We start from the raw sequence: 11,650 nt of genomic DNA on the forward strand, positions 1-11,650 counted from the left end.
AAACTTCAGGCTTACGAGAAAAAAAAATGCTTGTTCGAGTGTAAGTAAAACACACTGTGCCAGATTCTAATCTGCTGTGAAATGGCATGAAATGAATTCAATGGAGCCAAGTTGATTTACACCAGATGAGGATCTGAATCACTTAAAAAAAAAAAAAAAGACCTAGAAGTATATTTTGTGCTGAGCTGTGCCTCAAAAGGTAAGATCTCCTCCAACCAGAATCAGAACTCTTCTGGTTTCTTTGTGCTGTCACAGCAGCATCAAAGGGCAATGGTGGGAAGGAGAGTCTCCCCAGAAGTAATTTTCAAATTATCCAAATAGATTCCATCCTTTACTCCCCTAATTAAAAAAAGAAGAGAACGGCATAAGAGGGTTCATGCAAAATTTCAGGCTTTTCTCCTGCAAATTTTACAAAAGTCCAAAAATCACGCTTAGAATAGGAACAGCCTTACAATCCTAACTATGGAACTGCTACTGGTACTTTAAGATTGGTATAGTTTTATGCTTGCTGAGTAGTGACTTTAGAGTAGAGTACAACTGCAGAACATGCATTTATATTACAGTGTATTTTAACAGTTCTTTTACAGTACAGTACTATAAGGCATATATGATATAGCCCTATAAAAGAATGCAGTTTATGATTAATTACAGCCATTACAATAGATTAAGATTCTAGGGGGCAAACAAACAGCAGCAGTATATTTCACTTAATACTACGGACCAAATAACAACTACAAATTAATGAGACAAGTCCCATTTTCATGTTTTTTCACATGGAACACACAGAAATTTAAAAGCAATCATAGTCTCGTACCTCTTCCTTTCAGAGAGCAAAACCATCCCCAGGACATTATATGCCTTAACACTTTCATCTTAACTGACTATGCTAACACAACCATTTTTTTTTTTTAAATCAACAAAATATTTTAGAACTATTAAAAGTTTGTCTTCGTGTTACAGATTAAAATAGTTAAAAATAAATTAGTGTGCTATCTGAATCTTGTTGCACAGCAAATGATATTTTGTTGAGATTTTACAGAATGAATTTTTCACAAATCCAATAAATTTGATTAAAAACTCTGACCCCAATCCTGCAGAGAACTCCATGAAGAGGATCACAGGAGTTTCAGACAGATATTTATTCATAGCAACCTAGAGAAATAGAAGGACGAGAGAAAATCAAAGACTTTCATATCAGAAAGAACCCTTAACCATGGGTATCTGAAATTTATGTCTGTTCTCTACATCCTCCAACTCTCTACCATCATTCCCACAGAAGTTGACGAGAAAGTCTTCTGGTCATGGCTCATTATGTGTACCACTGCTTTAAAAAGGGAGTCCCACCCGAACTTTAACCCTGCCTGTTGATTCAAGATGGAGCATCATGTTTCAGCAGGCAAGTATAAGAATTTCTTTCCCAAAAATAAATTACCATTAACACCAATGATTACTCTTACAAAAATCTACTTTTCAAGAGAAATTTAAACAGAGTGCAATGCAATTTGTTTTATTTAACTTCCAACAAAATTTCTGAATTCTATTTTTTAAACTGTTCAGCATAAAAATGTGCAATACTTTCATGCTCTAATTACCGCCTGGTCTCTTATCTATTAATGAAGCCTCTCAGCTAACAAGAGGAGAAACCTACATTTTATTCTGACACTGAAAGTTTTGCAACATGTTAAAGGTTATAATTCGATGTTCTGGATGAGGACAGCCACATGCTGACTGCTAAACTTTGCCACCTAGCTCCCCTCTCCCACATATCTGAGGTCATCTTTTCTTCCCTGCAAAGCCCAGAAGTCTTCCATCATCACACCTACCTCTCTGTTTTTCACATGCCTACTCAAACAAATTTGGAAACCTAACAGCCACCATCCCATCCAACTTTGTTTGGTAATGGGAATGGGTGCTGGTGAGCTTTCTCCCAAGGTGTAAGCGCCTCCATTTTTATGACTACTTATTGACTGAAAATATCAGCTAAGACTCTGAGCAACTGCTAGTGCCTATATGAACAAATGCAGATGGACAATTCAAGTGCAGTATGCAGAGACTATTTTTTAAATTAAAGAGACCTTGCTCCCTAGAAAGCCAATAAAACCCAGTGTTACCCAATGTTATTAAATTAGGGAGTGAGGTGAGAAGAGGAGACCTATTAACTTCTAAAATCTTGAGGAAGACGGTGAACAGAAACAATGAGTTTAGTTCACTAACTGGAAGTACTACCTCTGTTTAATAAATTAGTTTTAAATGGTAAACATACTTTTTTTTACTTCACACATTAAAGATAGTGTTCTTTAACTAGAAAATTCTAGGATGCTGGTTTTTTGCATTTAATTGAATTCCAATTTCCATCCAAATGCAGCTTGACACAAATCATGAGTATCATATCACTGAGGATACAAGAAATGTATCATTTGCCATTTTCTAATGTGATGTAAAAATTAAGAATCTCAGTAAGTGTATGTTAAGCCATATGATTGCTTAAATATACAGACAGTGTATCCTCCTGGTTAGCAAAAAGTACAGAATTTAGCATAAAGACTGTATTTAGTCCAGTCAATCCCAGTACTCCAGCTCTCCAAGAAGAGTAAGGGAAGTCGACCAGTGAGCGTCTCCTGTCAACTCAGCGCAATGAAGACACCAGGATATGTCAACTCTAGCTACATTATTCACATAGCTAAAGTAACATAACTTAGGTCAACTAACCCCAGTAGTGAAGACAAGCCCTCAGTTATTACTGACATCAAATGGTAACATCTCAGTGCCCTAGAGCTAAAGACAGTCTCATTACCATTCTCTAGAAACAGTGGTATCTTGGTCCTGTAGGTCTGCAGAGAATTTTCAGGGTGATCTCAAGCACCTGACAACCGTAAACAAATGATGTCATTTGCTTACCGTTACCTTGTAGTCTTTAGAGTTGAGTACTCGGGTCTGTCTACACAACAGGAGACATCTTTTGGATTACACGGTATCCAGAGTTTGTTTTGAGGATTTTTATGGACCAACTAAACAAGTTACGCTGCACTCTTTGCTTGGTCATATCTGCCATGTGGCTAAGTAACGTCAGCTGACCAAATCTACAGAACACACCCAAGTTGGAAGGGCAAACAAATAAAACCGTAAATTGTAGAGTGATCTGAAGAGGATAAAGCAGTGTGAGTTTCAAGTAGATAGGGAAGGTTATGTACTAAAATACAAACCCTTTACTCAGAGAAAGGCAACTACATAAATTGTGCGTGAGGAAATGGGGGACGAGACTATACCTAACCTGCTGATTAAAATGAATTGTCTCCTTCTATGCCTTTTTCAGGTACCTACCCACTACAGTTGCCACTAGAAAGGTATGGTTTTCAGAGAAGAGCTCTTTATTTTCAATGTTTCGAAGCACAAAACAGGGAGGACTACAGCCCTAAATTGTTCACTGAACTCAGCTAAAACTTCATAACTCTTATATCCCTATCCTGACATAACAAGAGGAACAAAGATTCATACATTTTTAAATGTAGTCTTTAAAACAAGAGAAAACACAAAGGATTCCGAACGCGGTAGTGTCTTCTCCTCTTTAGATTTAAAAAGAAGTTGTTGGGGGTTTTTTAAGTAAAAATTTAAAAAAGAAACTGTTCCGTTGCAAAACGAATTGTTAAGTTCACTGTCTACATGAACTATATGATTTTTTTTGGACTCACATCCCCACACAGTGTACCACCTATGCCAGTCTCCAGGTCTCTCTCTAAACCAGTGGTCCCCAACCTTTTCATCTGGCGGGCAATGCCTCTCGATGACGTTGCTTGTTGGCAGCAAGTGGCGTCATTGAGAGGCATCGCCGCCAAAATGCTGCCGAATTTCGGCGGATGCTTGACCACCGGCCAGGATGCAGGCGCATTTAGATGCCCCCGCAGGCGCCATGGCACCACGTTGGGGACCCCTGCTCTAAACTACTAAAAACCTGATATTTAAGAACTAGATAGACAAAATACTAGAAAAAGTCATATTATATAATAAGTGTCTCCCGTACCTAAGACAAAATTTTGTATTTTTTTAATTGGCACAGCAAGAAACTTCTGCTACACTAGTTTCCAATATAAAAAAATGTAACCTAGTACAGTAACTCTTCACTTAACGTTGTAGTTATGTTCCTGAAAAACGTGACTAAGTGAAACCATGTTAAGCGAATCCAATTTCCCCAGACAAAAGGCATTATATACATTTTAAACAAGCAATTTAATATAGGTATAAGTTTTAAACAATTTTAAAGAAACAATTTAATACTACAATCATCACTGCTGAGTATGAAGCTTGGTTGAGGTGGTGGAGTCAGAGAGTGGAAGAGGATGGATTGTCCGGCTACTCCTCTTGCTGTTCTTGCAAGCACAGGCACTGACTTTGTCAGGGGCAAGGGGCTCAACCCTCGGCCCATCCACTCCACCCCTTACCCAAGCCACCACCCTTGACCCACCTCTTCCCCCCCCCGCATCTCCTCCCCCTTTAGTTCGCACTCTGCATCCTCACTACTCCCCCCTCCCTTCTGAACACTGCAAGCCAGCTGATTGCAGCAGGCAGGAGAGGGAGGGGGAGGCATGCCGAGTCCTTGCTCCTCCCCCCTCCCTCAGGCAATCAGCTGGCTTGCAGCATTTAGGAGGCAGGGGAGAGGAGTGAGGACTTGGCACACAGGCTCCCCTTCCCACCCCCGACCCCCTGCCCAGGGCAATCAGCTGGTTTGCGGTGTTCAGGAGGCAGGGGGAGCCTGCGTGCTGAGTCCTCGCTCCTCCCCCCTCCCTCCTAAATGCTGCAAGCCAGCTGATTGCTGTGGGCAGTGACCTGTGCCCCACACTGCAGAGGAAGGTGAAAAACCCTCAGGATCTCTGCCAATCTGACCTGGGGGAAAATCCCCACCAATCCCAAATCTGACTACCAGTTAGATCCTGACATGTGGGCAAGACTCACCAGCCAGACACCTCAAACAATTATTTCTAGTAACACAGAACCCTCCCTAGTTCTACTGTCCCATCACCAGCCATTAGAGAAATTTGGTAAATGCAGATGTGGATGGACCATATACCATTATAGGCAACCTCATCACACCTTCTCTTTCATCAATTTGTCCAGCTAAGTCTTGAAATAAGTTAGGTGTTTTGCCCCCGCTGTTTCCCAAGGAAGGCTGTTGAAGAACTTCACTCTGATGGTTAGAAACCTTTGTCTAATTTCAAGCCTAAACTTGTTGATAGCCTGTTTATATCCATTTGTTCTTGTGCCAACTCCTCTCCCTCCCTGGTATTTATCCCTTTGATATATTTATAGAGAGTAATATCTCCCCTCAGCCTTTGTTTTGTTCAGCTGAACAAGCCAAGCTACTTAAGTCTTCTCTCATAAGGAAGGTTCTTCAGTCCTCTGATCATACTAGTAGCCCTTCTCTGCACCTTTTCCAGTTTGAATTCATCTTTCTTAAACATGTGAAATTAGAACTGCACACGGTATTCCAGATGAGGTCTCATCAGTGTCTTGTACCATGGTAGCAACACTTCCCTCTCACTTAACGTATCTTAAGATTGAATTAGCCTTTTTCATTGCCATATCATACTGGCAGTTCACAGCTATCTTGTGATTGACCAATACACCCAGGTCCTCCTCCTCTGTCATTTCCAACTGGTAAATGCCCAGTTCATAGCAAAAATTCTTGTTGTTAGTCCATAAGAGTATGAACTCGCACTTTACAATATTAAATGTCATTCCATTTCCATTACTCCAGTCTTCATGAACGTTCACATCGTCATGTATGATATTCCAATCCTCCTCCATATTGACAATACCTCCCAACTTTAAGTCATCCATGAATTTTATTAGCACATTGCCACTTTTTGTGCCAAGGTCATTAATGAAAATGTTAAGTAACATTGGTCCAAAGACAGATCCCCGAGAAACTCCACTAGTAACCTACCTCCAGCCTGACAGTTCACCTTTCAGTATAACCCCTGTAGATTCTCCTTTAACCAGTTCCTTACCCACCTTTCAATTCTTGTATTAATCCCCATCTTCTCCAATTTAACTAATCTCCCAGGTAGAACTGTATCAAATGCTTTACTGAAATCCAGATAGGATATATCTATTACATTTCCTTTGTCTAGAAAATTGGTTACTCTCTCAAAGAAAGAGAGTAGGTTGGTGTGGCACAATTTATCTTTTGTAAAACCATGTTGTATTTTATCTGAATTACCATTTACCTCTCTGTCTTCAACTACTCTCCTCCAAGATTTGTTCTAAGGCCTTGCAAACAACTGAGGACAAACTAACAGGTCTGTAGCTTCCCAGATCACCACCCCCCCCCCCCCCATCCCCGGTTTCTAAAATATAGGCACTATATTTACAAAATGTCTAGTCATAGGGTACAACCTCCAAGTTTATGAACTCATGAAAAATCCTTGCTATTATGCTTGCAATTTCATGTGCCAGTTCCTTTAATATTCTTGGATGGAGGTTATCCAAACTCCCTATTGAAGGGGAATACTACACTGACAATCCCTAGTAAACACACAGTGCCTGTTCGATGAAGATGCTGCTACTCTACTATCCATTCAGTTATGCTGCCTTTTCTTGTTAGTTATATTGAGGAAGTTGACCCTACTGTGAACTCTATGCTGAGAAAGACAAATGCAAGTGAATTATTGATCGTCTGTGGGAACTGGGTCCCTTCAGGTCTTCTCTCCTCTGTCCTGGGGTCTTTCCAGAACCAGAGACACCTACTGTTAACAGGCCAGGATGGCATTTCTCTCCAACCTCCCTATTCCTCACACTGCCAAAAGCTTTTAAATTTCTCAAAAGAGTTCAACAGTTCCAGAGTCACTTAATATCACCACAATCCAAAATTTAGTTCTGTTTGATCATCTTAAAAGAGAGGCCAAGAACTGGAAGGAAAACTTTCAGAAGGTTGTAAAGTTTAATTCCTGGGTACATTGGGAAGCATACAACATCCCAGCTGAACAGTCTCCTCTCCCCATACTCCTAGGTTATGAGATATGAATATCCCTAAGACTATAGCTAAACTGATTGAAATGTTTTAAGTTAAGCTTCATGACAGATTCATTTGTAGCCCCAAAACACATTTCATTCTAACTTTAATCTAGCAGCGCAAAACTCTAAGGACCATAAAGAGAGTGACTGATGCCTTTCTCCAGAGTGAGGGGGTATCTGTAAAACATACTCTATCCCTGGCCTCCCAACAGCCTCCAGGGCACCAATTTACTATTGAAACAGCCTGCCCTCAATTTCAGATGAAACACACCAGCTTCCCTCCCACAAAGTCCCCCTATTAAACACCCCAAACCCATCCAATGCCACCATCTACCTACAGTCCAAACCTCAGTACCAAGCCCTCTATCGCTGTAACCTTTCCCCTACATTCCCAGCTTCCATCGGAGCACCATCTGCACTGCTGGAGCTTGTCCACACAGAGAGATATTAAGGAACAACCACATACTTAATTCAATGTGTTGACAAGACCTTCAACCCTAAATTTGCAATCTAACCTCTGGGCCAAGGCTCATAAGGGAACAGTGGGGAAAGTAACTTACCACCCAGGTCAGTCCCCCGCTGCCACCGCCACCTCCTCCGGATTTAGCCATTTTCTCCCCGTTGCCTCAATATAAATAAGGAAGAGCTAAAAGGACCGGGGCCGAGACTGGGCCTCACCACTGACCTCAAACCACACACATACAGAGCTGGCTCGGGCTCTTCCCCCCCTTGCACACACACACACACACACAGAGCTGGCTCGGGCTCTTCCCCCCTTGCACACACACAGAGCTGGCTCGGGCTCTTCCCCCCTTGCACACACACACAGAGCTGGCTCGGGCTCTTCCCCCCTTGCACACACACACAGAGCTGGCTCGGGCTCTTCCCCCCTTGCACACACACACAGAGCTGGCTCGGGCTCTTCCCCCCTTGCACACACACACACAGAGCTGGCTCGGGCTCTTCCCTCCCTTGCGCGCGCGCACACACACACACACAGAGCTGGCTCGGGCTCCCCCCTTGCGCGCGCGCGTACACACACACACAGCTGGCTCAAGCTCCCCCTTGCACGCTCACCCACCGCCTTGGCACCAGGCTCCCCCTCACACACATACACACACACCGGGCTCCCAGTCCCCTCGGTCCCGGCCCGGCGTCTATGTCATGCTGAGGAGCGCAGCCGGGTATTAGAAAGTCGCGGGGCCGGGCCGCCCCGGCGCGCCGAGCCCGCACAAGGCGCTCGTCCGCCGGCCGCTCTCAAACTCGAGGCTGGGCGGCGACGTAGGCAGGCCCGGCCTGCGGGTCTCGCTCACACCGAGGCGGCGGGCGGGGGCGGTTGGTCCCTCGGCGGTGCCGCGGCGGCTCCCGTGCCCGCGGCGGCCCCGAGGAACACGGTAAAAACGGGATTAAAGGTCCGGCTCCAGCCCAACCCCCGCGCCGAGCCGCCGCTTCCCCGCCCCCCGCACCACAGCCGCGCCGAGGCCCAGCTCTCAGACAATAACTGCGCTGCCCCCGTCCGGCATAACCGCCGCGGCCGCCGCCGAACACCGCCGGCCCGGCCCCCAACCAGCCTGCCAATCACAGGCCGGGGGCGGGCAAGCCGCGCCCTCCGCCAGCCAATCAGAGAAAAGAACATAGCGCCAAGGTAGGCCTAGCCTACGTCACTGCGGGTGGCAACTAGGAAGAAGAATCCCTCCAAGTGGGGGCGCTCCAACGCGGTGCGGAAGCCGGCGTCGTGGGGACGGTCCGTGGTGCTGATGCAAGGATGAGGCGGGGGTGGTTGGCCGGTTGCGGTTCAGAGCAGGGACCCGGGCGGGCGGAAAGAATTGGGCCGGTATAAAAGAGAAACCCGCGCTCAGGCCCCGGGGGTAGGGACTTCATTTGTCCAGCACTGAGCTCCCTGAAAGCGCCCCTCCAACACGGGAAGAGTTTTTCTGAGAGCAGGAGGCCCCGATTGTAACTGGGCCTCTATGGGGGCAATGGAACATGGTGCGGGGAGGTGGTTGGTCCCTGGAGCTAGCCCCCCCCCCCCAGGGAAATGGGGCCTGACATGGTGGGGGTGACCCCTGCCACCCAGCCCAGTGCAAGGGCACTGTTTACAAACTGGCAGATGCTGCCCTGCCCAGCCCTGTGCTGCCAGTGTGCCCCTTCCCCTCAGGGGTGGGCCCATACCATGCCACTTAGCCCCCCTGCCCAACACCCCCCTACTCCCTATGCCCAGCGCCCCTGGACCCACTGTGCCCAGTGACACCTCCCACAGATCCCCCACCACAAATGTACAGGGCCTTGCACATCACCACACCTGCCCAGTGCCCACCTGCCCACACCTGCTCAACACAACTGCCCAGCACCCCACACAGTACCCCCACTTTCTAGCACCCCAACACACACATATCTCCCCCACCTGCCACTGCCCAGTGTCCTTCCCCATGGCCCCACCACCACAACTACACAGTGCCCCACACAGACCCCCAACTGCCTAGCACCCCAAAACACACAAACCTCCTGCACTGCCCAGTGCCCCTGCCCCTCACAACTCAGCAGCACCCCCCAGACCCACACCCCCATGCACACTCACTAGCCCTGCTGAGCCAGCACAAAGCAGGGATACCCCCTCCCAGCAGTCCTAGGGAGCAGGACAGCTGAAGCTCAGGAGCACAGAGCGACTCCGTCCTCCGGGGCCCCATCCAGCTGTGCCTGCCTGGTGCCCACGGTGGAGGAGGCGACTTCCCAAGCTTGCTGCTTCTGCAGAGCAGCAGGGAGAGGCAGGCTCCGCCCCCAGGGAGCCCAAAGTGGATAGTCACCGGCCCAGAGCAGAGCGGCAGCGCCTGAGGGCTCCTCTCTGCCAATGACGGGAGCAGAGAGGAGCATTCAGCCAGGAGTGAGCAGTAGGTGGGGAGAGACAGTAGAGGGTGTGGAGGAGCTGGCAGGCAAGAACAGGGAGTGGAGAAAAGCCCTGGGCCAGCTGGCTGGCCAAGAGGAGCAAGCAGCTAGGGGGAGGAGATGGGAGGGGGAGAGGAGCCAGCAGCTTGAGGCACAGCACAAATGGAGTGGGCCCGGCCGGGGCCCCTTTTGAGCATAGGTCTGGCGCCACTGGCACCATTGTAAACCCGGTACGGACACTCTGAGCTGCATATGATAATCTTCAGAAGTCTGAGAGCCGAGGCGTGCCTGCCCAGGCTCGGGGCTTCTGTCCCACAGGAGGCACCTGCCAGGGCTCAGGGCTTCAGCCCTGAACCCCAGCAGGCACACGAGCCAGAGTTTGGCCACCCCTGAGTTAGAGAGACAAGGCGGGTGAGGTAATATCTTTTATTGGACCAACTTCTGTTGGTGAGGGACAAGCTCTTGAGTCACACAGAGCTCTTCTTCAGGTCTGGGAAAGTTACTGAGCATCACAGTTAAACACAAAATGGAACACATTGTTTAGTATAAGTTGTTAGCACATATTTTAAAGGGACCATTCAAGGTAGAGAGGCCTGCTAACACCTCTGCAGTCATAGGACAAGAGGGGGTTAATGGGTTACAAATTGTTATAATAAACCATAAATCCATTGTCTCTATTCAGTCCATGATTTTTAGTATTTAGCAAAAGATACGAATTTAAGCACCCAGACTCATCTTTGAAAGGGTTGTGCAGGTTTCCTTTGAGGATGAGGACTGATAGGTCAGACTAGGTGAACACTTTTCACAAAGCAATCACTTTCATTGTTTTTATCTTTTATCATTTTTCTATGTGGGCTCACTCAAGAGCATCGTGATTGTCTGGCTTCCCCCACATAGTAGTTATTGGGGCATTAAGTGCACTAGATGAGGTATACCATGCCAGAACAACAGATGCAAAACCTGCAGATGTTTCTCCACTGCTACAATAATCAGCACCCTCCACAACACATCATTCATGATCCATGGATCCTACACTTGCCTATCAAAACATGTGGTATAGTTGATAAATATTTTTAGCCAGAGATTTGTTGCTGTGTTAAAGGATGATGTAATAAGACACCTTTTTATAGTGTTTTACTTTCAGGTCTTTGTCACATTTGAAAAATTGTGATTTATGATGTAACAGACCAACCTTTTTCTAAGCCACATAGTGTGTGTATAACATTTAAAACTCCGTTATTAGATATGAGTATGAAAATGTACAATAAGATATTTTCTCATTGTACCAAGCAAACTTGGAGGTTTAAACTTTAAAAATATTATGGTCACAGGCCTTAGACAAACTTGAAGAAATAAGGGCAGCTCTACACTACAAACTACATCAGTATAACTATGTCACCGAGGGGTGTGAAAAATCCACAGCCCTGAGCAGCGCAGTTATACCAACCTAACCCCCAGTCTAGATAGCACTATGTCAATAGGAGGGCTTCTCCTGTTGACATAGCTACCACCTCCCGCAGAAGTAGATTAACTACGCTAATGGGAGAAGCTCTCCTGTCAGCATTGCAGCATCTTCACTGAAATGCTACAGTTGCATGCTGCAGCTTTTAAAGTGTAGATCTGCCCTAATTGTTTGCTTAGCATATAACTTCTCAATTAGTAACAATTACTTTTAGCTTTTTATAAGAGAAGCAGAGATCTGACTACAGCTGTATTCAGCCCTTTCCCCTTGAGTTATTAACACAAAAGGTAGGATTGA

General features: G+C 46.2%; 1 protein-coding gene across 2 annotated transcripts in view; it reads right to left on the reverse strand.

The window, feature by feature from the left end:
- The window catches only part of TOP2B (DNA topoisomerase II beta), a 127,119-nt gene extending 119,325 nt beyond the window's left edge, over positions 1-7,794 (reverse strand). The window contains exon 1 of one of the 2 annotated variants that reach the window (XM_039523125.1): positions 7,569-7,794. In XM_039523125.1, coding sequence (XP_039379059.1) covers positions 7,569-7,619 — 51 coding nt within the window. In that variant the 5' untranslated portion in view covers positions 7,620-7,794. The remainder of the gene's footprint in view (positions 1-7,568) is intronic. The other variant, XM_039523124.1, reaches the window with a different exon arrangement.
- Between the last annotated feature and the right edge of the window lie 3,856 nt (positions 7,795-11,650).

Source organism: Mauremys reevesii, linkage group 2 (genome assembly GCF_016161935.1).
Source record: "Mauremys reevesii isolate NIE-2019 linkage group 2, ASM1616193v1, whole genome shotgun sequence".
Lineage (NCBI taxonomy): Eukaryota > Metazoa > Chordata > Testudines > Geoemydidae > Mauremys > Mauremys reevesii.